We start from the raw sequence: 27,973 nt of genomic DNA on the forward strand, positions 1-27,973 counted from the left end.
ACTGTCTTTAAATTTGTATCTGGATGCTATAAAACTCCTTCAAAAGTAAAGAAGGTCAAACAACAGAGGTATCTAAGTTAATTATTTGACAAGTGATAAATGAGTCCCTCCCGTGACATGTCAAGGTGTTATCTGATACAACTGCTTGCCCTAACTCCACCCACTCCAACTTTATCCAACTTGTTAAAAATGAGCAGAGTGAGACCTCTTCCTCTTCTCCGAGTCAACTTAGGTTTCCACGTACTTTTAATGTAAGTTTCATTCGCTGCTAAGAATCGTGTAGTCCGACTGAATGATGTCGACCTTAAGTTGGCTCTTGTGGAATTACCTTTGATTTTGTACAAGTGAGTGAAAAGGGTACAGTTTCATATTCCCAGCGGACAAGTCTAGTGAGTGGGGGTGTTTTCTGTTCCTAAACGAGGCGGAGCTTGAATTCCAAAGAGGACTGAGTTTCCTCCCGATACGTCACTCTGGGATAGGCTGCGAGCTATCGAGCAACGCTGTCAGTCAACGGGATTTCTCGCTGGTTATCTACGCGTCTTAGGGTGAGCAAAAAAAACTTAGAAAATGTAAAATAATTCCCACATAGATTTATAATTTGATGTATCTGTTGCTTACTCGCAAAACGTTATATTTTTTTTAGTAGTGTCTCGAGCTCGTAACGAGCCGTTTGAAAGTTCTAACCGATGCTCACACAACTACAACGGAAACTTTTGTCGTGAAGGCCTTGTTATTTGTTGCAACAGGTCCGCGACGCAGTTAACACTGGCGTGTTTTTATTTGCATTTGGAAATGTTGGTTGACTTTCTGAAATAAGGACGTGCTGTGTTTTTAATGCAGAACGGGACCCCCGAGCAGGAGAAAGTAGCCTTGCCCATCGCGGGTTTAGGCTCTAGGATTAAAGTGATCGCCAGTCCCACAGCTTTCGTCGAAACTGCCAGTGGGGATTCATGCTGTGTTGGTTAGCTAAATGCGGTACGAAGCTAAGATGATGCCGGTGAGTTAATGTTTTATTCCCTTAGCTACAAGTTTCAACATTCTCCTACAGCGTAATGTTTCTGTTTTCGACATTTATATTACCGTACTAATCCATGCAATGTTGCCACCTTGAATTATTTGGATATTTAAATTGACGTGGCAAGTTGATGGGGTTTGGTGCTTTATGTCTGTATTACGGCAGCAAAGGCTTCTGTTGTCAAGTTTATGAATTGTGACAGCTGTTTGCGTGTGATGGGAGCATGTGGTTATAAGTTACATAATTTATTTGTTTTCAGGTGTATTGTTCCGCACACATACGTTTTCCCTAAGTGTAAGTCCCCTGCGTCAAAATGCCGCGTTATATTTGTATCCAGTTTTGGGGCAGTTGACATTTACCTGACATCAACTTAGCTGTAGATGCATTTATTCGTTCATGCAGCTGTAGGCTTTGTTAGTATATACACATCCATCATGCCCAGAACACAAAACAAACAGGAGGCCCTTGCCAAGTCTGACTGGCATTACGCTAAACTCAGCTCTGGACTTTTGCCATGTCATCATCGTCGTCATCATCATCATCATCATCATCATCATCATCATCATCAGAGGTCCATAGCTTTTGCTGCAGGACAAGGCTCTATTGCTCAGCCCTTTTTGTTGTGTGTAGAGAGGTCAGTGGGACCAGTGGTCCACATGCTTGTGGAGAAATAACCGTCCCAGCAAACTGAAATAGTGGCAAATCTTTTATTAATGCACTTTTACTTCTCTTGTGACTTTGCCTGCTTGTCAGTAAAGGAGCAAAGTTCAAAGAAGGGATGGATTGGTAACTAGTAAGCATTTAACACTGCTGAAATTCTTATGTCTGGAGAATGTCATGGAAAATAAGACTACGGCTTTTTTTTAGAGTACTTTGTTAATTCTTTTCTCAATTAATCGTTCAATAAAATGTCATTAAAAAGTGATTGGTGTCCTTCTCAATTCCCCTGCGTCCGCCATCAATGCGTTTGTTCATTTCGTCACATCAACATTAAGATATGAATTTCACGATGACATAAACAGAAAGAAGTAGCAAATCATCACATTTTAGTGGTTGGAACTGGAGAATGTTTGGCATTTTGTCTTGGTAATTGACTTAAATGGTAAATCTGTTAATGAAATAATCACTTAATAAATTAATACTTTTGACACTAGAGCCATTTCAGCAATAGTTGCCTGGATGTTAAGTTTAAACAGGAAAGGACAGTCACTACTGGAACGTTAAAACTTTCAGGTTTTTTTGTTGCCTCAATGTGTCCCTGAACTGTTGTGTCTTTGTTAAAACAATATATTAAGTCACATGTGGAATAGCTCACAGTTAGTGTTTGTTCGCATGTAAAAGCCAGTGTAATCCTCTGTGGAAATATACACAGATTCTGCTAATGTTACCCTTTGTTCAGACCTAATGCTTCCAGTAAAACAGCTTGATTGGTGAATTAATCATCTTATCCGTGGAGACAGCCGTATTTGGATGACTCTTGTCTGGTGCATGACCTCAGTCTGCTACTGGCACGTAGTCATTTGTTGAAGAACAGACCAGCACGAGAACGGACCTTGCTGATATCAAAATTGTCACCCTTACATGTTTACGTATAAGGTCTGTCTCTTTCTTTCTTGACCACATGAGACCTTGTGTGTGTATATATATATATATATATATATTTATGTGTGTGTGTGTGTGTGTGCGCTTGACTGAGATACAGCTTCTGACGTTCAGCTGATAAACACAAATTGCCTCTGTATAGCCATGTCTGATGCGAGGTATTGTCTCTTGAAAATACACCCATCGCCCATGACCCTGCTTGTACAGGACAGGGGCTCAGGGGTGGTGAGAATGTAATGTCGTAATTGTTGGCAGGAATAGTAAATAGGGGGTCACTGTTTCCTGAACACAATGAGCTGTAGACTCTTTAACAGCGTGTTGTGGAGAGCACATTGTGTGTATGTGTGTGTGCCTGTGGTGCTGCAGCACCATGATAAGGGATGCTCGCTCTTTATTGAATAACAACAGCACGGTATAACTCATTAACCCCTTATGTACTGTTATCTGTACTTAAACTAGTCTTTGTTTTGCAGACACTTATTAATGACATATTAAGGTTTGCATTCTCTGCTGGTGTATTAGTTCATATTTTATTTAAGTGTACTTTTTTGTCAAGAAAAATTATGTTTAATAATCTACTCAGGCCGCATGAACAGAACAGAAACCAAATGTGAGTCAAAATATGTCAACATCAGTGAGGGACAAGTTTCCTCTTCATTTTGGATTTCAAATGTTACAGGTGCGATTCTCATATCTTTTCCTCATTCTTCTCCCATGACACAATTTGCTTGCTGTGTGGAATTTCAAGTAGATTTTTTTGTACCCGGCCTACGCTATTAAGTTTTGTTTACCTTGACGACAAATATTTGTACCATGTCTCAGAGAGACCGCAACAAATCTCACTGTTCCTACACTTTGTGGTTGTGTTATGTTGGTGGGAAAATGAGTCTTGATTTTGCTGTTTGTGTCAACAGAAACCTGAGTAGGCTTTCTCTGCAGCTACCACAGCCTTTGTGTTTTCAGTTCGATGGGGAGTATGTGGTTGTTGCGTAAGCAAGACAGTCACATCAGTAACAGCCAAGGACATTCAAGGGTAATGTTTTGACTTTTATGTGAGTTATGGGGATGTCTGTATTAGCTGAAAAGAGTTGTATAAGAAATAAACTAGGTTTGTAATAATAAGTTTGTTATCTATGTTTTGTCTTCATAACACTGGGTAAAGTACTTTGTACAAGGCCCATTTAACAACCACTTATTTGCTGAGGTAATTGATGATTTTTAAAGCAGCAGAATAATTGTCTTGAGTTTTATTATTACTATTATAACAGTTATACTGTGCAGCACGCTGATGGCACATTACCACCATCACGTTAGTCCAGTTTCTTTGAGGAGAGTTACAGACCTCAGGATTGTGACAGTATTGTCTAAGGTTGAAACACTCATTTAACCATGGGCAACCGGGACGCCATGGTTCAGAAGTGTATCCAGGGTGGTCTGGGACTCAGCTTTCTAGTAAACTTGTGGTCCTGTGATGATGTTGATGTGGTTTGGTGCTTTATGTCTGTATTATGGCAGCAAAGGCTTCTGCTGTTGAACTTATTAATTGTGACAGCTGTTTGTGCGTGATGGGAGCATGTGGTTATAAGTTATGTCATTTGAAAAAGATGCATGCATTCCCTTCTGCTTCATTTTGGCTTCCAGTTCTGTTATCTCCCAGATAAGCACAAAGTAGGAACTGTCTCATCATATAGACCAGGAACGGAAGAGTATTGCGAAAGTGCAGATAATAAAGTGATAGGCTAAGTACTGCAGTGCAGACAGAGAGAAGAGGTCGTCCTGATCGAAGAGTCACAGCTTGCTGCAGCTTCACTGTGTTGTAAAAGCTGCTTGTTTTTTTGTTTTTTTTCTTTTAAAGGTTGCAGTTGAATGAGGCTACTATGTGTTCTGATTGCCTCTGCGTCTGCCTGCTTGTTACCCCTGACCTTTTCTCCCTCAACCCCTCATCCCCCTAATGCGGCACAAAGACAGTGAGTGAAAGAGAGGCGAAGAGGAATAATGCATAAAGCCATTAGGGAGTTTTCTGCAGCCTTGCCTTTTTGAAGGACTGCTATATTGGAACTGTGTCAACTCTTGAAACCGTGGCAGGGAGAACCGAGACGCACACAGAGGAAGATGATGCTGCAGTGTCTTACAAACTTGCTGTAATCAGATTCAGAGGTGAGGTCCTAAACAAGGCCTAGTTCATTCGCCTACCACAGCAACATCTGTAATTTAAAGTGTGTGCGGAGAGATGGCCCGGCAGCCCTAAGGTGAGACCCCTGAGGCGTGGTCAAACGTATGGCTGCTGTTGTCTTCTGCTGCCATTGCCCTGCCTCACACTGTCCACTTTCCCAGTTGTTCTGTTTCTCCCTTGGGCCTTAAGTCAAATGTTAAAGTAGTCCGTACCAATGTATTATATCAAGCCTTATTTGATGTGACTACATCCATGCCTCTCCATTGCAGCCATATAGTCACAGCTTTCTTTGCTCCTTAAAGTATAAAGTCTTGAATTATATACTTATATTAAGTTAAATGATGTTTTTTACACAGTATTCAGTGTATTTGAGTGTGACCTTCACTTAGTTTCACCTACTGGAAAAATAAACATTGTTCATTATTTTTTTTACGGTTTTTATATTTGCTCTGAATTAATAGAAAGAGGTCGTAATCAGGTCTACCTGATTAGCCCATGGTGACATTATGATATGCATCGGTTTTGCAGCTTCTGTTTGAGATTAAACAGACTCTTGCAACTGAGTTATAATTTCAAGTTATTCCTTTAGTAAAAAAGTCAAACATTTTGTGACTTCTGACAGTTTCTGTTATTTTGTGCTATATTAAAATGACAGGTTTTGGGTATATTGACTCTTGACTATTGAAAATTCAGTTTTCGTCTCCTATGATTTGACATATGAATTTACTTTTTGTGAACAATAAATCAGTTACTGACGCAGATAATTTTAGGAGTTTAAACCACAGCAACAACAAAGGTACTAGTATTGCAATGACAGATTTGAGTTGAAAGCCTGTTACTTGCAGATATGGCAGTTAACATCAACTAAAATATCTCACTGTATTTCAAAAACAAACTAAGATTACAAACTATATCCTATGGTGCTGTGGGTGTTTTTAGTTGTATTGATGTGAATTCCCAGTGACAGGATCATCTTTGATTTGCAACTTATCCTGTCATTGCAGAGTAATTCATTTACAGTACAATCTCTTGTGACTTGTCTATTCCTGGAAACAGGAAACTGCAGTGGCAGACAGTTTTGATCACTCTTAACTCAATATGCGACCAATTGCATTTGGACAGTGATCTTGATGCAGTAGAATTGACCTTCACAAGGAGACACTAGATTGTCAAGGTGGGACACGGGGATTGACTTGCTATTAGGCCTGCTTGAAGTAACACTGTCAAGTAACGGTTTATTCAAGTTTAAAATTTTTCCTTTGACAGCAATATCCTGCTCACTGTTCTGTTTATGTGCACTCTATTGCTGTAGTGCACGCATTTGTTATCTGATGATCAGTGGGAGTGCCACACACACACACACCAATGCAGCATTCCTTCCTGTAATTGGCTATGGGTACAGCATGTCTTTAAAACTCAAGTCATCTCAGAGTCCTCTGTCTAAACAACTGGAGAGGCTTGAAAAGCCTGTTCCCCTCAGGTCTACAGTCAATTGCATCTGCTGCTGAAAGCCCCTGGCTTTAATGGGAGAAGGGATCAAATTAAAAGTACACAGTAAAGTACCAAATCAGCATCTTATTGACTGTAGACTTTATAGCTGATATTTACTGTATATATTGTAGATATTGCAGAATAGTTGCACACCTCCCTGCAGGGACTGCAGGTAATTTAAGAATCACTGACAAAGAAGCCTGTTTCTATGCAATAACCTAGAATAACATGTCTTTCTTTCTCTCGGCCCTTTTCAACAGGGCAGGTCAAGTACGTGCTGCCAGCTGCAGCCACCGTCTTCCTCTTAGATGTTCTTATTACAGTGTCCTTTGTCTGATGGTTTGATGTTACAGCCTTTCATCTCTGAGAGGTGCACACACTCCTGTTGGTGTTATTCTGTCTAGAACAAATGTTCTTAAACTTGTGCTCAGGACAATGTAATTTTCTGTTTTACAAAAGTTACTACAGTACCTAATTTTAAGGATTTAAAGACCTTAAACCAGGTTCTGAACAGTAAAATATCCATATGAGAAGGAGCGCCTGCCTTTCCTGGGCCACAGTTAAGGATATTCTCTGTTAAACTGAAGGCATTGTGGCTATAGCTTGGCTGCAGGCTGTTGAGTTTAAGCTTACTATTGTACTGCTGAGCCAGTAGTGTGTTGAAAAGCTATATTTTTATATAGCGGCTTAACATAATCCCTGAGATATAGCCCCAATGACCTGGCCTTATAGCTGCTCTGCTTTGAGAACATCTACAGTGCAGGCTGCAGAGTTAACAGCTACATTTCTTTGCACTGGCTATAATTGTCAGTTTGCAATTTTGAGCTGTCACACCAGTCCCAAACCCTGGGAGACAGCTTTGACTTAGCTGATGCTATGATGGAATTAGAAATCTATTGCTGTAATAGTGACCCACAGCAGCAGAGGCAGCTCGTCCCACTCTCCTTCCCCAGGGCAATCTCTGCCCTGTCTCAGGTAGGAAGGAAGTGCAATTCAGCATTTGCTTCTGTCATCCACTCTGATAGACAGAAGGGCAAGTATAGCACATTTCTGTCAAACTTTGTCATCTGCAATTCAGATCGGTACTACTCAGCTCCCTGGTTGGGTAAAGCTACCTGAGGTAAAGCTATATGGTAAACTGTTGTGCAAATGTTTTTCTGTTTTGAAACAGGCCTGTCAGATTGTTATTGAGCTGTTTAATTTTGCATGCTGTTGTAGCTATGAATATTTAATGAACTCTCAAGATATCTGGCTGAGCCAAAACAGGGAGTAGGTAATCTTCTCACCTGTCTCTTTCGATAGACCACTTAACTTTTTTCCCTTTAATCAAGCTAGCAGAGGATTTACAGTAGTGTTGGGCGCTTTTGTATGAAAAACTACATGTGAAGATGTCTAGTTTACACACACAGGTCTAATAATGAAAAGTCAAACTGGACCTGTCATTTTCAGACAGCAATGTTGTGTTCCCAAAGCAGTATGAATATGTAGAGGCATATGAAAATCGGCCTTATTAGCTTAATTAATTATGGGTTTCTTACATATGAACAGTATTTTAACCCATAAGCAGTGACAGTATGCATTAGGTGGATGAAGGTCAGCAGCAGAGTGCCAACTCATCTATATCAGGGCCAGCACTGGGTAGTGCTCTGGACCTGGATCATTAACTTTAGTGCTGAAGAGAATTGGCTGTCAGCGTAGGCATTGTCACCCCTAAGAGTCCACTCCCCTCCCATCAATGTTTCTGTCTCCTCACTCAGTCCTGCTTACTCTCAGCCCACCCCCCCCTCCCTCACTCTGTTGGCTCTCTTTGACTCTCCAAATATTAACAGGGTCATCTGAATGTCCTACGTTGCTCGGAAGTTGTGATGATGTCAGCTGCCATGCAGGCTCTGAAAGGGTCATTTATTCTGGCAACTGATTCAAGTTTAGTTCTCATCTACATACTACAAACAGTTCAACTGTATTATAATTAGGTGACAGGAAAGGAAGTGTTTTGGTGTTGTTTTTTCTTCTCAAGGTTGGCCCACCACAGAGCTATTAGGTCTTCTATGGCCAGTAATGAACACAGGGGCAGTGTTTATTTATAGCTTTCTGTACTGTAGATTACTGACATGGATAACTCACTGCTGACTCGCTCTGTTGATGGGGGATCTTTCATTTACATCCCTATGGAACAAAGAGGTTGATTCAGGTCTTCTGACTCAGACCACTATCCCTTGCTTCTACCTTCACCTCAAACTTTTTATGGCTGTGTGTTGCTGAGGGATTTTAAAAGAAATGTGTCACCTGCCCACTCAGCCAGTAAGCTTCACTAAGATTCATTTGAAGAAGAAAGGGGGGAATAGTCACTTATCTAAAGACTGTTGTCCTTTTTCCTCAGCATACCAAATAGTTCAAAAGCAACCCAAATGCTTTGTTTCTGCACCATGGCTCCAGCTGCTCCTCTTGCTCACCCCCCCTTAAGCCCTTTGTGCTTGTGACCCTGCTGACCTGATGTTCCCACCATTGCCCCTGTAGGCATAGCCATTCACAGCAGCGTGATGAGAATAGAAAAACCTGACTGTCTAACCTGGTGGTTTAGGACCCAAGCAGCAATAATATATTTTAACAATTAAACATTTATTCTGGTTCTTGGGCTGCTGCTTTCCTTTTGCAGCACTGTTGCAGTCACTGTGCAGGCATTATATTGTGCTAACACCTGGGACACAATGAGGTTCGTTGAGTTCTAGTTGTGCCATTTCCAAGGACGTGTGTTAATATTTCTATTGTTACATCCTTAACAAAGCTCTTGCTTTGTGATGATCTGTCTATCAGTCTATCCATCTGTCTTTCTGTCTATCTATCTATTTTCACTTTCATGTCAGTGAATTTCACATCAGCAGAATATGAAAATTCTCCCCCGCATGTGTATTTTTACATTTACTGTCAATGCTTTAGTTTAAATCTACTTTGTTTCGTTGAATTTGACTCCCAATGTCTCTTATAACTATAAAGATAAATGACATCTTGCATAAGGAACGGCTGCATTTTGAGATGCTTGCTGTTAGACAGCTCACTTTTCTATGAATGCTTTCACATATCACTTTCATCATTGACAGCTTCACTGAAACAGTCCATTTCTTTTTTGATGGTCCTAAACTAGTCTCTACCATCTGTCAGTCACACACTGACAAACAAATCCAGTGTCTCCAGAGTGGTCTCCTCCCTCAGAGAGCGCGGCAGGGGTAGTTAGCGTGTGTGTTGAGATAGAGGGATCTGTCACAGTGGTGACAACACTATTTAGCAGTTGGATGGTGTGCGGTGAAATGGAATTCTGAGAGCTGGAGTGCTTTCTCTGTTGATACAGAGGAATGAGGACTGGGAAACGGATACTATTGTCTACATCCCTTCTAGTTACTGTGGCAGATATCTTGGTTTTTTATCTGAATGAGCACAATATAGTCACAATGGTTTAGATGGTAGTAACATTTCTGAATCATTGTCAACACTACCCAGTTGCCTTCTAAGATCACTTTAATACATTTTTTACGTTGTCATAATCTCTCATGCTAAAAGGCTTTGAAAGAGACCTTTTAAGGCCTTGAGATTTTCAATCTTCTTATGTCAGATCAGTCTAGAAAAATAGTTTTCTCTTTATGCTGAGACCAGAGCAGAACAGGCTCAAAACCCTCATTGTGACCAACAGTCTCTCAGTGTGTTTCCAATATGCATTCATACCAACTGCATGCTTGAATAAATTGAATATTCACAGAAACATTTTATGTATGGCATGTGTGTATTGAGGAATTAAACCTTCAACCTAATCTCCTAATGTTCGGTGCCTGTACACACACAGATAAAACAGACAGCGGGATTCTCTCTTAATAACATTAAAAAGTTAAACAGATGTGAAATTGTATCACACTGTTGCGAGCATCTCTTGGGCTCACAATGGTCATTAAAGCTTCAAAGGCAAAATAAGTTTCAAAATCCATCTGTGATGCAGTCAGAGAGAAGAGAAAACAGGTGCCAAATATAACACACACACACACAGAACTATAGGGAAATAAGACGCCAATCACAGAGATTTATGATCTTCGCTCTGCTGCCAAGTGCACCAGGATCCTCTGTCTTGTGTTGTTATTTAACTATCTGCCCCTCTCCCTCCCTCCCACTGTCACCAGATGTTCCTGACAGTATACCTCAGTAATAATGACCAGCATTTTACTGAGGTTCCTGTTACCCCAGAGACCCTGTGCCGGGACGTGGTGGAGTTGTGCAAGGAGCCGGGGGAGACAGACTGCCACCTGTCCGAGATGTGGCGTGGATCTGGTGAGTGACGGTGTCAGTCCACCCAGTGTTATCCTTGTCTGTATACACACAATGAGGAACATGTTGTCACGTGTTGTTTTGTTCATGGAATATGGCTGTATCCCAAGAGACGGGAATCACTGTGCAGACACTTGTTTGTCTTTTTCTTTTAATTAGAGGGAAATTGCTTTTCTGAAGTGGACCATATATGGAGATTAGCTGTGTGGTCAATTGCCTGGTGATTTTTTTATTTATTTTTTTCCCCTGAAAGCCTTATCTCTTTCGGGGCTGCAATGCAAATGAAGCAGAGCCCATAATCCTTGTAACAAACATAAGCACCCATACATCTCCCACATCTCTCAGGTGGTGGTAGTGGTGGAGAGGGGGAGGGGGTGTTGCAGAGATTTCATTCCTTCCCCATTTCCACCATCTCTTGAGAATCATGAGGTATTCAGAATTGGAGTCAGGCTTCGTAGCTGTTTCCATGGTGATGCTGCCATAAGAGCGAAGAAAGTGCCAATTATTGTGTTTGAGTACTTCCACAAGTAGTCTGAAAAGAAACTGCTAACTGCTGAAAAGATTGTCTCATTTTGCAGCCATTTCTCACTCACTTCTGACTCTCCTTGAAAACACAGCAGTGCCATTTTGCATTAAATTTAGATGTAATGCTGTTAATAGCTTGCAAATTACAGCCGTTGTTGGTTTGGTTTTCATTTTGCTGTCACACCACTATAATAGATCAGTTCCATTGACCTCTACTTCACTGTAATGTGTCAGTCTATTTGTGTAATGAAATGGCCTTAAGCAGGCTGAAGAAAATGTCTGAGGAATAGCTGATGAGTTCTTTGGCTCAATACCAGCCATAGTAATTTACAACACATCGTTGTTGTTTTCCCCGAAGTCATTGCTCAGAAAGATCAGCTAGACTTGCTAGTGCTGATAAAACATACACGGTTGGACAGGTTTCACAAAACAAACGTCACATGCACACTTGACCTATATTGGTACTGTCACATTATGACTTTTACAGTATTGACTTAGCGGATGTGTTTTTACCTCACCCCTGGGTGCTGACGTCTTTTCGTGTTTTCCGTCTCCAGAGCGAGCTGTAGGTGAGGGGGAGCGGATGCTGGATGTTCTCCAAAGATGGGGACAACACAGGGCAGAGGTGCGCTTCTTTCTGCGTCACAATCGAGCTCCTAGTAGGGAATCAGGTAGGTGTCCATCTAAAGCACACACCCCAACCATGCACACAATAGACAATGAATGGGAAGCAGGGCTTTTTAAGGCCATTTTCCCTCACATAAGAGACATGCAGGCTGACCTCAGAGAAAAGACATTTGACACCAACACAGTAAACTCCAGAGATGCCTGCAGCCTCTAAACATGCCTCTCCTTTGGCATTAAGCATACTTGAAAGAGAAGTTTACATTAACAGCTTGTTTAAAGCTTAGAATGAACTAGACCACCTCTCCTCTTACCCCACAGAGGTTTTGAAATGGTACTCTTAAGATTGCGTTTATCCAGGAAAGGGTTTTATGTTAGTTGGCGTCAAATCCTTGAACAAGCCTTATTTTGTTGTACTATTGCAGGCCAGGCTCAATGCAGGGTGTCACTTTGTCATAATCTTGTTAGTTTTCAGTTTTCTTGGGAACACAGAAAACTCTAGTATTTTGGTCGTACGCTATCCTCTCAGCCCCCAGTTACATAACTAAGTCCTTTTGCCCCTCACGGCTTGAGTCTGGCCCAGGGATTAGATGGCTGTTTTCCCTTCCTGTTATCATAGCCTACTCTTGTTTTCCCACATTGTTAGCTTATTTCTGCTTAGTCTTTGCAACATAGTTCTATCTTGATTTTTTTTCCCCGTTATTTGTCTATTTTATTTTTTATTTGTGGAAATACTCTACTGTACTTGGTCCCACCTTAGTATTGATTTAGTTCAGTGGGCTTCCAGATGATGTACAGACATGTTCTTTCTCAGCAGATCAGGGGACAAAATGTATTGTCTGTTGGCTTGAGCTGGCCAAGTTATCTCTCTCTGCATGTCATAATGTCACTTACGGAGCCTTAGCGTGGTGTCACCAACACTAACCCAGTGCATGTATTTAACATGGATACTGTATGTCAAGGGTCATTTAAAACCATTATGCAAGCTAAAGGGCTTTAAAGATGGGATCTGGATTGCCAGACCCCCACCGCCACCACCTCCCCCCACCTGTCTAATGCCAGTAGCATGATTGGGTGCAAGTGCATTCATGTACACAGAAAAGCACATCCACACATAGTTTTAGGTCCTACTGCCAGACAGTTATGTATTAGGTTAAACCCTGAGATTATTGCAAGTCTCAGAGCACTGATCCCAGTTGTTTCCCAGAGGAGCTAAGATCATTAAGTCTGTTTTGTGTAGCTTTCCACTGATCTACACCCTGCTTTGTGGCAAGTCCAGAGAAAGCCATACACCTAGTTGTGTACACTTGTTTGTCAGAGACAGCAACAGATAAAAGGGGAAAAGAAAGTTCCAGGAAGTTCCTGTCATTTTCACAGCTGACTGTAAAGGCTAGTAGTTGGCTCACTTTGTTGCTTCGTAGTTTGGGCTAAAACAATGCAGTACATTGGATGTACGTAGGCTGGAGCTCTGATGTCACATGGAATCTTCTGTCACATTGTCAGGAGGGTCAAGAGGCTTGGAGTCAAAGAGGAATGGAGTAAAGGGTCCCCCAGACAGAAGAATGGAGAATGGGGTGAGTTGCTATGTTTTGTTTTTTTTTTTAGACTGTTTAAAATGTGTCCTGCAGGATGCTTCCATTTTTAAGAAAAAAAATATATGATATATATAACATTTTATCATATATAAAATATATTTGTTATGGTTTTTCACATTAGCCATACGGTTTCTGAATCTGTGATTTTATTTATTGACTTTTGAAGAATAACAAAAACCTGGAATTGTTCTCACTTGCATGGGTGTTTTTGTTTTTTTTGTTTTGTTTTTTTTTTTTGCACCTCAGTGGAATCACTTTACTATTACAGTGAGCTTCTGTGGTTCATTGCACATATAGTTTTGATGCATTAGCTCCAAGGCATTTTCATGTGAACTTTCTCACATTCCTATCATGTGGATCAGAGAATTTAGTGTTAACAAAAATTCTCTAACCTCTTAAAGTTGTTTCTTTATACTATTCAACAAGCTGATGTGGTGATTTGGAAAAATCAGCCTGTTTATACAATTATGAATTTGACCTTCTAGAAAATACATTTTCTGGTATATTGTCTGGTTTGGTCTTCTTTTGAACATTTGAATAGGAAGGTAAAGGGATTTTGATACTTCACTTATCTCCCTACATGTGTTGGCTTTTGGAGAAAAACATTTATCTGTTGCTGCTTTGGCTTTTTTGGCTAAATGTGTTTTCTTTTGTCCTTTGTCCATCTGCTTATCCCTGCAGGTGGCGACACCCCGCATGGACATGACGCTGGCGGAACTACAAGAGATGGCTGCCAGGCAGCAGCAACAGATAGAGGCTCAACAACAGCTCCTTGCTTCCAAGGTGCATTAAAAAGAAGTGCAGGATAAAAGGGAAGATGAGCACTTTTGGAGAGATGGGTGGATACAGGGGATGAAGAGGTTAAGTGGTGGAGATGAAAGTAAAAGCCAGAGGAGGAGAGACAGAAAAAGGGAACAAGATTAAAGAGAGCATTATTGGGAGATAGTGGGGAGATGGTACACAAAACAAAAATGCTGAAACAAGTCTAGTGCACTGGAAATGAAGACTTCAGACAGAGCACATGTGAAGGTTGTGATAGACAGATGAAATGAATTGTGGGTGGCTGCAGGTGTAGTGTTTATAATTTGAGAAGCCTGAGACGGCTTTCTGCCTTGAGTTCTCACTGCACGGGACTCATCTAGTATTTGATGATCTAATTTCTCCTGCTTAGGACTTGTTTTGGCCTACATTTTTGGGGAAAACGAGTCTGACTGACCTTTTTTTTTTTTTTTTGGTAATTGCTGAGGCACCTTAGAATGCCTCTGTCCTTCTCAACCAAGATATGTACAATATAAAGATAACTTTAAAAACATTCTCTTTGTGTCCCTGCTTAGACATGCAACCCAGCAGATTGCAAACCTTTATCCTTGACCCACTTTACACATTCCAAACCAAGTAACTATTATACTGCGTGTATGCGAGGATAACAGAGCAAGCCAAGGAATACAATTTCAAGCAGTCATTGACACAAATAGAGTAAGCAAACAGTCATTTCAGTCTTTCACATCACGTGCAAGTGCATCATGGAGAGTATGTAGTGCTCATCTTAGAGCCTGTTCGGAATAACATCATCGCGTGTCAGTTCAAGATGTGCTGTTGACTTTTAGAATTTAAGACTATTTACCTTTTCAGAAGGTTTTCCTAACCTCATTTAACAGGTGAAGAATGTTTTTGTTTGTTTCTGACCTAGTTATGTTCCCTTTTGTCTCTCCAGGAGCAGAGGCTGCGCTACTTGAAACAACAGGAACAGCGTCAGCAGCAGCAGGCCTCTGAGCAGGAGAAGCTGCAGCGCCTCCGAGAGAACATCGAGAACCAGGAAACTCGGCTCAAGAAGGTCCGGGCCCTCAAGGGCCAGGTGGAGCAGAAGCGGCTCAGCAATGGCAAACTGGGTAAGCTCATGGACGTAGTGAATTTATGAATGGATGCCTGCTCAAAATCTTGTACGACAGAAAGCGTGGAAGATTTGGTTCTAATTGATATTCTTCTCACTTCCCTATCTCCATCATCTTCACACGCCTTCTCGCTACCTATTGTTCCCTCTCTCCACCTCTCACTCCTCCTTATCCCTCTCCAGTGGAGGAGATAGAACAGATGAACAACCTGTTCCAGCAGAAGCAGAGAGAATTAGTAATGGCTGCGTCCAAAGTGGAGGAGCTCAACAGACAGCTGGAGGTTCTCAGAAATGGCAAAGTTGACAACTTCCATGACAGCCAGAGCTCTGTGGCTGAACTGGACCGCCTTTACAAGGATCTACAGGTGTGCAGAAATAAAATTTGCTCAGTTAGATTCAACACCAAAACCAATTGTAGTTCCAAAGACGGTATTTGTTTTGAAAGTGCCTTAATGTTGAACCGACTCTTCTTTTTTTCCTTTTGCCTTATCCTTCTTGGTGGTCAGCTGAGGAACAAGCTCAACCAGGATCAAAACTCCAAGTTGCAGCAGCAGAGGGAGAGCCTGAACAAGCGTAACCTGGAGGTGGCTTCGATGGACAAACGAATCAATGAGCTTCGAGATCGGCTGTGGAAGAAAAAGGCAGCGTTGCAGCAGAAGGAGAACTTGCCTGTAAGTATTTTCCCACCACCGCAGGCTAAAAATATTACCATAACCTGAGACAGAATACTGTCATATATCATCTTTTATATTTGATGAAAGGTGTTCGCATACCTTTAACTGTTATTATGACTTTCTCACAATTTGTCAGGTTGAAATTAGTCATATCTGCAAATAAGTAATGGAAATGATTTGATCAGCGCTCCCCCTAGTGGCATTATAATAAAGGCTGTTTGTATGTCTCTCCACCTCTGGAAGCCTCCGATACCCTGGCATTCAGAGCTCACCCATGCCACCGTAAGGCCTTTAACCTCCCTATCTCCTGAGTGGGCAATCCTAACTTTTATCCATCTTTTTCATGCTTTGATCTCTCTCTGTCTGAGATAACTGGTGGGGATTGATCGTTGCTTAGATCATGTCACTGAGTTGCATTGGAGTTCCATTTCTTCACTCAGCGGTGTTTTCAGTCCCATTTGGCAGAAACAACTCCTGAAGATGAGAGACGAGTAATAAGGGCAGGCCGCGAGGCAGGAATGTTAGGGGAGATTCTATCTTTTCTGGCTGCACCCTTGACAGGAAACGGCACATAACCATTTTACTTAAGCAAACGACCATCCCACTGAAAAAAAACATTGGATTTTGTAAACATGCTTCATAATATAATACATGATGGGATTCAGCACATATTACACATTAGCAGGCTGAATAATTCAGTCTTCACTCAAGCTCTAATGGGTGTTAAGGTTTTAGCTCTGAGTCTGCCTGGTGTCTCCCTGCTCCTCAGCTCCTCTTTCCCCTTTCCTGGAGTTGTTCTGAACATAGATTGCCATGGGATCATAAATGACGCTCAACAGACTAGTGTATGAAACCGCCTGTGAGGAAGGAAAATGAACATGCCACTGCTTGAGGTTGAATGATTTGTGTAGGGAGAGTGAGGATGCACGAAAACAACACGAAATCATTATAATTGGATTATGGATGATTTTAGGTTTTCATTTTACTCTGTCCTCTATGCAGTAATTTCTTTGATCATAATCTTTTTTTTTTAAACATAATTAGGGTGTTTCTTTGGCCTTCATCATTAACTTTCTTTCTTCAAAACAAATTAAAATTCAGCCAATTAACCTCACAGATTGTTTTTTATTATTCAGTGTTAATTCTTAACTTTGTCCTCTGTGCCATGAAAAATGTTTTTTCTTTGTTGTCAGTACAAAAAAATATTCTTGTCAGTATGCATCATGCAGTGTTTACTAAGCAAATGCAATGTACAAGATTTTAAGTGGCTTGTAAGTTAAAACATAAATAATAAATGTTAAAATGTAGCTTTAACATATCCTTTTGAAGCGCTGCTGCAAGCCATTTAGATAAATGAACAACTTGCACACCATTATAACTTTAAAGAAACCCAGCTTCTCTTTTGCTGTCCAGTTGTTGGATAATAAAGTAGGAATAGAGAAGGTAGGAACAGAGAAAGGTGTATGTGTGTGTGTGTTTTAGAGATGACGGCCTGAATGGGCCCTAGTGAGGAGGTGATTTACCCACACTCTGCCTGGAATCATAATGAGAAGGCCTTTTTCACACCAGCACAAAGACACACTCCAACCAAGCTGCTCTCTTCTCCAACCAAACACCAAGTGTCTGGCTGACATCACCCAGCAAGCATGTATAACCATACTGATAGAAGAGAGGTAGTCTGAGGGCTGCCAGCCTAGAGTCAACCGGCACCGTCTTAGTCACACAGTTCAGGCAACACTTAGAAAAGCTGAATATTAGTGTAGGAAAAAGGGGTTATTTGGTATTTTGAACTGTTGTTGTATGTTTGTCCTTTTTGTTTTTTTTGTTTTTTCAAGAATGGCTATCCTGGTAAAGAGAGGGCTTCAAAAGACACTCATCTTCAGGTAACTAAACTAGTATCAGAGCTAAACATATGTGTTTTTTTTATTCTTGAGTTTGACTTGGGGCATGAGATTCCATAAGTTCTTTTATTTTTGCTTCAGACCTTTGATGGGCAAAGTGAGTGAGATGTTCCTTTTGTTTTGAATTGAGTGTCTTAATGTCATCGGCTGAAAGATATGTTTTTGTCCATGGGTTGGGCTATATTTTGAAAGATGGTTTAAGTACTTGACCAAAGTTTGTAGTGAAAGTTAGTCTGTTTCCTGTTGAAAAGTTTGTAGGTGTTGAAACATAGAGGCATTTAAATTCTTCTTAAGATGTTATATCTACAACAAGAGTTAATGCTTCAGGAATTCTATAATTAAGCCCACATCTATCCTAGATGCTTTAAAATCAGTGTAAATTAAAACTGCACGATGTTCTATTGCAACATCCTATCTTAAAAGCAATGTTAAAATGAGAGGTATTGGCTGTTTAATAAATATTTCATAAGTTGCTGTAATCCAACAGTTTCTTGTTTTTTTTTTTTTAGGCAATGCAGTTATTTAGTAGTAACTAATTTTGAAGTGAAGATGTCTAAATACCAGTGAGTGGTTCAAGGCAGGGCTCAGAAGATGGCAATGTTAGTCTCTCATTGAAACATTTTGACCCACTGTAAAATGTCCCACCTTCTTTTGGTAGATTAATAAGTTTTTCATTTATGGACATTCATTATTTTGAGCCCCTGACCTGCCATCAAGCCCCAACCAGCAGGTCTAAATTTCCACCTGTTGCAGACTTCACTTTAGTGACAATACACCTCCAGTGAGTGTGTCACTTTAATGACCACTGCTCTAGCACCACCCTCAGGTCAGAAAAATGAAGAAGACTCCGAGCTGGCAATAATAAATCCTTTTGATTTTAGTTATGATATGGCCTGCTCTGGTGCCACTCTCAGGCCACAGTTTACATGTTTGCCTCTATACTGGCAAGGATCTATGGATATTAAAGTTGTCTCACCATTTTTCATCCATCATACATTCTTATTTTTTGTTATGTAATGAATAGAAAAGAGACAAAAACACACAACAATGAAGGTTAAAAATGAGTGGACCTGTTTTTGGGGGTTTTTTTGTTTTATTTTTAACATTTTAAAGCTATAGCGAGTTTAGTATGTTTGTTGTAAATTATTTTGGCCATGATAATCATTTTGCCGTCTCTGTGTCTGAATAGCAAATCTCTGTCTCTGTCTGTTTCGTTATCCAGCTGCCCTCCGATGGCCAGGCCGGACAGCAGTCAGGTCCGTCACGCGTGGCAGCGGTCGGCCCGTACATCCAGTCGTCCACTATGCCCCGGGGCCCAGTGAGGCACGACCTGCTCGTAAAACCATCCTACCCAGACGGCACTGCCACCCTTCCAGCCCACGACCCGCAGAGTAAGGCCATAAACAGCGCACCATCTGCAGCCTTTCACTTTTTAATTCAAGCCTTTTCCTTTCTGACCCTGACTCAGATCTCTGCTTGGGCCAGCTTGGCAGCAGGTCTTCTCTAAGTTGAATGATCGCTGAGTCTGCAACGGTCACTCAGCAGCAGAGCTCAGAAATCAAGCTTCACTTGCCAGATCACAAATATATAAGGAAACGAGTTAGTAAAGAGTTCTCAGTTACTGTTCCCTGTGTTTCTTTGTATATGTCATCATGGAGTGGGATTTTTTTTTTTAATTGAAATATAACAAGACTGTCCTGCCCCCAGCAGAAGCAGAGGAGTCTGGAGCACCTGGTTGTGATGTCACTCTTAGCTCAGAAGGTAGCCAGTTACCTCCTGGATGGTGTGTTGTGACCTATTATTGCTGAGCGTGAATTATCTTTTTTCTTCTTTCCTAGTATTTTCTGAAAAACATCTGCTTTGCAGTGAGTGAACCAGTGATTTCATTGTCACAGTGTGTTTCTCTTTGTCCCATCCTTCATATCGATCTGCTGTAGTCTTGATCATATTTTGGGACTTATTTATACACAAACAAATTAACAGATGTTTCAGATTAATGCTCTCTATAGTCGTATCCACCCATATTCATACTTGGCATCTTGGGTACAATTCACTGATCTGAGCACCAGTTTACAGAGAGACAGCAGCAAAATCTGAACTTGATACCTGAAAAAGATTTTGCATTACAAAATACAGACCAATACAGACCATTACAAAATACAGACCAAATAAAATATTCCTTTTTTATATATATATATATTCAAGTTTGAGAGATGGTGCAGCGTACGCTGTTGTTCCACCAGCACCATCTTCCCTCTGACTGCAGTAGCATGTGTGCTGTGTAATGGATGGTAACAAAGTCTGGCTAAACCAAACCAGAGTAACATATCCAGTTTAAAGATGCTCTTTGTGACATCGTCTGTAAAAATGTGACTATAATTCTTTCTCATACGCTCAATCTCTAGACTCACTATCTTAGCTCTAAATCAGTTCCCTAGTGGATACAGGGCCAGCAGTACATTTCATGTTATTAAAAATTAATGATCCAACACCAAAATTAGTCATTACAAAACAAGACCAGAAGGGACCCAACCCATTTCTCTCACTCCTCATCAACCCATGTTTTCTTATTGAAAAGAAACTCCACATTCAGGAAGTAAGAGTAACGGGCTTTTCTCAGTCTGTCACGATGTTGCATGCAATTATTTCTGCTTGCTGAGCTGATTTGCAGTATGGAAAGAAGAGAGAAAGAGTTGGGCGGGGACGTAGGGGAAACTGTTCTTAGTACTGTACACCCATTCCGAGTTCCTCTCCAACAGGGACATTCTGCATAGTATCAGGCAGGCTCCTGAAGGTTGCACTGGTCTCTGTGTGGCCCCTGGGGTGGGGTGGGCTGCCCAGGCCTAGCCAACAGTATGTCTAGAGCAAAGGGAGATCTGGAGCTCTAAGCCTACTTTGTTTTTCTTGCCTTTCGAATGCATCTTCCTCAGAAGCCATGTTCTTGCTTAAGCCTCTGAAAGAGCTGCGGGCTAAGAGAAAAGGTACACTTTTGTGTTTGTCTGTGTGCGTGTGCATTTCTCAACAGCTTTCTTTCGATGTGTTTATTTTTTATGAGAATAACTCTCAATGACAAAGATGAAAAGATGCATTCATCATTTGTTAGCTGGATCTTTTATCCTCTGCTTGTTTTGCTGTTGTTTGTTAAAGCGTGATTGTTGAGCTTTTTCTTCAGTTATTTTTCTGCTGCTCTAAATGGGTCAGTTGGAACAAGCACATAACCTTAGGTTGAATGACATTCTGTGTGGATTCTGACCAACCCAATCAGATCTTGTTGGCAATATCTGTGTGTGTTTGTTGGTGTATTTGTACAGCACCTCTTGAGAGGGACCATTTAACATCTTCAGGCACTGCAATGGAAAACATCAGGTTATACCATTTTGATGTGATGCTTATCCTGTTAGTTGCAAGAACTCCATGCTTTTGTGGCTCATCTGACTGTGGATGTCTGTAGACATGCATGGCCACTGGCTGGGTCTTAATCACTCAACCAAAAAGCAAATGATGAGTAACAAGGGAGGCAACAGAATCCACTGGTCTTTTTTCAAAAATCCCTGATTGTTTTCTCTACACACATAAACTAATACACTTGCTCTGTGAGCTCTGTGGCCTTTGTGTTTATGTGGATAAATAATAGCTGAAGCTACATACCACCATGTGTGTCTGTGCTTTATTGTATCTTTATTTCCATGTAAAATCCTATTGTACATGTTAACACTTCTTCTCTCCTCTCCTGCGGGTCCCTTAGGCCTTCAACCATCCAAGCTGGCAGACTGGGGTTCTTCAGGTCCCGAATCCAACACCAATGGCCATGGCCCGTCTTCAACACTGCCACGAATGACCTCTCACTCCAACTCTAACACAGAACAAGGTAAGAGACACACACCAATGCACATGCATCACTTTCACAGGAACTGTCCTGCTCTCCCCTCCTGCAACTCTGAAGAAAGCAACTGTTCATAAACTTTCAGAGGAGCTTTTGTCCTTTTTATGAAAACGCTATGTCTGGACGTGAGATGAAACTGATCACTCCCTCTACATGTGGTCTGTAGATGAGACGGAACTGAAGAGGGACAGGAAGGTGCGTCCATTTTCTATGTTTGAGCCAACGGAGACTCCTGCTACTTCCCTCCGCAAAAACCAGAGCAGCGATGACCTGGTCAGGGACGCTCAGGTGAGACTGAATGAAAGCTCACTCCTTGCATCCTGACAGGGGACAAAAATCCCTTTGGTTGGTTGGTTTATTACCAGCAAGAATACAGTACAGCATCTAATTTGCTATCTCTCTTCTCTCCAGGCTGCTCCAAAGGCTCCAGTTAAAGTGCCTCCTCCCGTCCCCACTAAACCAAAAGGCCCTAGTATTTTGCCCTATGGCAAACAAGGCCTCAACACAGGCACCTTCCCTAAAGCCAAGCCCCACAGCCAGCAGCCCCAGGCTGCCCAGGGCCGCAGCCCTCTCCCACCCTCACAGAGCCAGACACTCCCCCTACCTTCTAAGCAGGACACTCCACCTGCAGCTACTGTACGGCCCTTCACCCCCGAGCTGCCCTCCTCCAAAGACTCCAGCCTGAGTAAGCCCCAGACCTTAGCGGCCAGCTCCATTTACTCCATGTACACGCAGCAGCCTGGCTCAGGGAAGCCCTTCCAGCCTAGTGTACAGGGCGCTCTCAACAGGTCTCAGAACCGCACCAATGGATTTGTCAGTGGTAAGAATATCTAGTCACAACTATTTAATTCAGTGCCTGTAAAGATGAATGTGGTCATTTTCCTTTGGGTTCCTGGATATGAGACTCGATAGTAGTCTGCTGAGTCACTTTCGTTGTATGATTAATTAGTGATGAATCTGACTTTACATATGCTTTAGAACAAGCTACAGTTTCACTTTGCATATTAAAGAAACAGGGAAGGACACACTTTGACTTTGAATTAAAAATAAGGCTCTGAAGTAAGTATTAGTAGTAGTAGTAGTAGTATCCTTTTGAATGAAATCTTAAGGCTAAGGATGGAGTAAAAACATAAGTTATATCAGATCGAAACATAAAACTAAGATGTAAACAAGTGTAAAGAAAAGTTGTAGTAGTGCAGTGTCACTTGAGATATATTCACTATAAGGTGAGTCTGCCCCGCTGGTATTCCCTTCAGCGTGCTCAGCAAGAGAATATTCACACGCCACTAACCAGACTAGCAGCTAAGCCATCTGTTACATCTTCTCTTTACAAGCACAATCACCTGCTGCCTCTGACTGGAATTGTGGAAAAGAAATGGAAAAAATTTCTGTTTTGCTCCCAGCCTGTTCTGAGTATTTCCATGTAATCCATACTAGTTCTGTAAGATAAACAGAACCTTATTTTATAAATACATTTAAGAAACAAAAATAGATAATTATAAGGAAGGCCTTCCTCGATGATATATATGCAGTCTAAAGACATAGATGAAGCCCAATATAGTTTAGTTAGTGTGTATAATTAAGCCATCCTTTATGTAGTTATTGAGACTGACCTCTTGTTTCATTGATACTTTGATTTCAGCATGAAAACATCTTTTGGCTTTAGTTCAATGATAAATTACCAGAAAATTATTTCAGGTCCATCCATAATTGATATTTCCATCAGGTGAACATTCTAGACTAATGTACCCTTGAAGCAATAATTTATATTTAATTCAAAAATGTCTTCTAGCTGCAGGTTTAGAGACTCATGCAAACGGGTCTCTTTACAGACCTTAAAAAGCACAAATATCTTGTTTAACTGAGATAAAGCCCACAATTCTTTCTTTTTTCCATGATGCTCAGCTGACACAACTCTTCCAGACTGTTGCAGGTGTCAGGTTAAATTAAAACAATATTGTTGAAAGGTGCAGTAAAGTGGTTTCATTTTGCAGTTATCACACTTTCACACTGCGTTTTTGTGATTCATAATTTGACTTAAAAAGTGAAATTGAGTCAAGAAAGTAGTTTGAAAGAGAATAAAGGGTCATTCATTAGGTTATTAATGGTATTGTCTCTGTAGAATTGCAGTCTTAACACTTGTTTCCTGTCTCTGTTTGTAGTGTACGGTAAACCAGTGATTCCCAGTGGAGGATCCCTACATCCAGAGAATCCTTACCTGGACCGCCGCTCCCCTGCCCCAGAATCTGAGGTAGACCACAGTGGAGCCAACAACATGGGTCCCACCCCGTCTGAGGGCCCTCAACCAGAAACAGAGCGCATTCCCCGGCCCCTCAGCCCGACCAAGCTGCTTCCCTTCATTTCCAACCCATACAGGCATCAGAGTGATGGTGACCTGGAAGCCCTGAGAAAGAAGCTCTACAATGCCCCAAGGCCCCTAAAGAAACGCAGCTCCATCACCGAACCAGAGGGTCCTGCAGGTCCGAACATTCAAAAACTCCTTTACCAGAAGACCACTCTAGCAGCTATGGAGACCACTGTGACTACACCTACAACTCCGACCTATGCTGGTGAAGCAGAGAAGGCGGTGGAGGGATCTGTGGGGCCACATGGCCCAAGCCCTGTGAGTGGTACAGACAACCACTCGACAGAGACAGGACAGACTCTGGAGGGAGGACAGCTCCCATCTCATGTCCCAGGTGTTAATGTCCCCATTCCAGCCCCAGCTGAACAAACCAAACCACCTTCAGCCATCCCAGAGAGCGAGTGCATTATCCCCCCTCCTCCCCCATCCCACCCAGCTCCCAGACCAGATGATGCTCTTTTCCCACCACCACCCCCTGCCGGCTTGGAGGACACAATGCCCAACCTGCCCCCTCCACCTCCAGAAGGCTTCCTGGAAGAGTTTCCCCCTTACCCACCACCCCCATACCCCAGTGGAGCAGAGCAGGACAGCTTGGGAGAGGACACCTTTAACATGAAGGCACCTGAAGTCACTGGCCAGGTCACTCTGCCACCGGTATGAGTCACCATATTAAATCCCAATTCTTGTGGGGCTTTCAGTTATCTTGTTTTGTTTTTATGGGTGAGGGAAAGCGTCACTACAATCCACAGCGTATATTTCCCTTGTTTGAATTTGTGCTACGTGCGTTTTCAAAGCTCCTCTCATGTTTATTTGTTAGTCCCACAGGAGCAGGTCATGAGTTGCATTTGGTGCACATTCTGCTTATTAATGACCTGCTGATTAAAAGCAGTGACCTGGTCTGTTATATAATTAGATAATCCCTGTCAAGCACTTCTATTGTTTCTGGAGAAAATGGGTCTTGTTCTGCTCACAGTAAGCGGATCCCCACCCCATTCTGCTTTGAAAATAAACACCAGTTTACATTCTTGTGTTGTCAAGCTCGAAGTGAAACCCTTTAAGTGGATTCTGTGGTGAGGCAGAAGGTTTTACCTCTAAAAGGGCAAACCATTGATACATAAGTGTTATGACCCATTTCCCCCCCCGGTTCCCTTGTTTTGTCACGTCGATTTAAGACCCATTTGATTGCATAATCATGGTTTTAGAGAAATGAATGTGTTTCTTGCAGCTTATGTTGGTAAACTGGATTAGCTTTGCACTTAGAGTTTGAAACAAGTCCCTCCTGTGCTTTCAGTCCAGATTGAAAGCGACAGAGAATGGACGCTCCCATCTCAGCAGGACAGACTTCACCATGAGACTCTGCAGATTTACAGCTAGATTTGCCTCCTTATTTACCTCCTCTGTGTTTTAGTTGTTGTTTTAAGATCATTTGTGTGACACACCATCATGATTGTGTGTTTAGGGGAAGAGGACCAACTTGCGCAAGCCTGGCTCTGAGCGCATCGATCACAACATGAGAGTGAAGTTCAACCCACTGGCTCTGCTGTTGGACTCATCTCTGGAGGGAGAGTTTGACCTGGTCCAGAGAATCATCTATGAAGTAAGCACAAGAAACATTTTTTATGTAATCTAAAATTTGCTAAATATCTTTTTTTTGTGTGTGTGAAATAGCTACTGTTGCAACATAGCAGTTTAGATAAAAAATATATTACAGTAGTCATTATATTTCTTTCCTTGTAATTTCTTAATCACAGGTAGAGGATCCCAGTCAGCCCAACGATGAAGGCATCACCGCTCTACACAATGCTGTCTGTGCTGGACATACAGAGATAGTCAAGTTTCTGGTTCAGTTTGGTGTCAATGTCAATGCTGCTGATAGTGATGGCTGGTAAGTTAGTCTTTTTTTTTTTGGAAAGTCATACTTTATAGCTGTCAGCGTTTCTCTTTGCACTTCTCATCTCCTTCTCCCCTTTCCTCTTTTCCTCTTCCTTTCCCTTTCTGTCCCACCCTCTAACATAGGACACCTCTTCATTGTGCTGCATCCTGCAACAATGTGCAAGTGTGCAAGTTCCTGGTGGAGTCTGGCGCAGCAGTGTTTGCTATGACATACAGCGACATGCAGACGGCTGCTGATAAATGTGAAGAGATGGAGGAGGGCTATACCCAGTGCTCTCAGTTCCTCTATGGTCAGTGAAAGTTGTTTTATTCTCTTAGGTCTCTTAATGTGTGTGTGATATGTGTCGTGTGACAATGTTTCTGTCTAGACAAAAACTCCCCACTGGATCATCTTGTGCTAAATATTTTTCTTAAATTTGTTTACCCTCAGGTGTGCAAGAGAAAATGGGCATCATGAACAGGGGTGTGGTCTATGGTCTGTGGGACTACAACAGTGAAAACCCTGATGAACTGTCTTTCCGCGAGGGAGACTGCATGACCATCATTCGCAGAGAGGATGAGGATGAGATTGACTGGTGGTGGGCACGCATGGGTGACACTGAGGGGTACATTCCCCGAAACCTACTTGGGGTAAGCCATGAGTCACAGAAACTTTTAAGGGGTATTTGGTTTAAGCAGAAGCATTTAAGATAAGACTTTATTGTCATCATAGTTACACAGCGATACTTGTTTGGTAGCTCTTAACGACAAGCAGCAATGAAAAGGTAAAAAATGTAGAAATAGTTACAGGTGTGATACATTTATGCTCATTTCTTACATGTCTTCTTGTTGTCTTTAATAGCTCTACCCCAGAATAAAGCCGAGACAGAGAACCCTGGCTTAAAACACAAAGATCTCTGCACATTCCAGTCTGCCAGATCTCTCCAAAACTCACACATCCACACAGGCTTTAACAGACTGGAGAGGAGAAGGACACTGCTGAAATGAAGAGACAAAGACAGACCAAACAATATGAAGGATCAACTATGAACTCGTTCTGGCACTTTTTCTGTATCTACAACAGAATCACCTATTTCCAGGCCACACTGTGTTTCTAAGACACTATTGGCATTGTTTTTCATTTATTCATTTTTCTGCTGTTTTTGTTGTTTTTCTAATTAGTGTCTAAAACTATTTCTGAAGTGACAGAAACTCAAATGTTGGGACATAAATGGAGCAAAGCAGTATTTGTATTGCTAGAAAGTGATTTTTACACTTTTGAGTAGTCTTTTAAAACTTATTTTCTGGGCTACTGGTTATTTTCTAACACACTTGCAGCTCTGCATTGCATGAGGTGAATGAGTGGATGATGATGATGCCTTTGACATGCTCTATGACATGACAATCTTTGGGGAGCACTCTTTGTCTACCGTGTTGAGTGACTGAGCCTCTGTGTAACTGCACTGGAAGTGTGAAGTTTCAGTTGTAAGCACCACTGTTCTGGCTAAACAAATAGGAAATGTTTGGGAGGGGGACTGGTGATGAGGCTGATCTGTTGCTGATCATTCTGTGGTTTATGATACCCAGAAAGACAGTCTGCTTTCTTGCATTGGCATGTGGTTAAGATGCCATAGACAGTGTGTGTATACTTATATTTCTGTCACAAACGCTAGTGAATGTTGCTCTAGGAACGAAATTGTTACGAAAATGGACTTTAACACTCCTAAGAGGCCCTTTGATAAAGAAGATGTCATGCAGTATGAATTTGAATATTTTATTACAGCCATTCCAGGACAGTAAAGTAGTGTATGAAGCCAAGAAGAAAGCTTTTTTTTTTGTAGTAATCAGTGAGATGACACACCATATTGTAAAGTCAGGCAGTTTCTAAGTCGAATCAAAATATCTGAATTCCCAAGACTCAACTCATCACATATCTGTCAGTGCAGATTATATTTATTTTTGTTACTCTTGTCTTTAGCCCTTTTGTCAGAAACATAACCACAAATGTACTGTAGTATTTCAAACATTTACAATAAAATACTTTGTACTCAGTT

General features: G+C 41.5%; 1 protein-coding gene across 4 annotated transcripts; it reads left to right on the forward strand.

Annotated features, from left to right (window-relative positions):
• Positions 1–261: 261 nt before the first annotated feature.
• tp53bp2a (tumor protein p53 binding protein, 2a) lies at positions 262–27,971 on the forward strand. 4 transcript variants are annotated; one of them, XM_046401456.1, is made up of 21 exons: positions 262–545; positions 841–997; positions 10,445–10,592; positions 11,672–11,785; positions 13,242–13,312; positions 14,015–14,116; positions 15,048–15,222; positions 15,408–15,589; positions 15,731–15,895; positions 16,142–16,180; positions 17,734–17,781; positions 19,022–19,190; positions 21,545–21,667; positions 21,849–21,970; positions 22,094–22,502; positions 23,845–24,701; positions 25,507–25,644; positions 25,799–25,932; positions 26,064–26,230; positions 26,371–26,570; positions 26,782–27,971. In XM_046401456.1, exons 2-21 carry the CDS (start codon positions 971–973, stop codon positions 26,821–26,823), a joined length of 3,432 nt encoding a protein of 1,143 aa, XP_046257412.1. In that variant the 5' UTR covers positions 262–545; positions 841–970; the 3' UTR covers positions 26,824–27,971. The 4 variants fall into 4 exon arrangements, with proteins under 4 accessions (XP_046257412.1, XP_046257414.1, XP_046257413.1 ...); XM_046401458.1 differs by lacking the exon at positions 16,142–16,180; XM_046401457.1 differs by lacking the exon at positions 841–997.
• Positions 27,972–27,973: the final 2 nt, after the last annotated feature.

This window comes from Scatophagus argus, chromosome 10 (genome assembly GCF_020382885.2).
Source record: "Scatophagus argus isolate fScaArg1 chromosome 10, fScaArg1.pri, whole genome shotgun sequence".
Lineage (NCBI taxonomy): Eukaryota > Metazoa > Chordata > Actinopteri > Scatophagidae > Scatophagus > Scatophagus argus.

Coding starts and splice junctions, on each gene's coding strand:
- tp53bp2a (XM_046401456.1), top strand. CDS start 971: ATGCGGTACGAAGCTAAGATGATGCCG. Junction 16,181..17,733: donor CAGAGCTCACCCATGCCACC/GTAAGGCCTTTA, acceptor TGTTTTTTCAAG/AATGGCTATCCTGGTAAAGA. Junction 25,645..25,798: donor TCCAGAGAATCATCTATGAA/GTAAGCACAAGA, acceptor TCTTAATCACAG/GTAGAGGATCCCAGTCAGCC.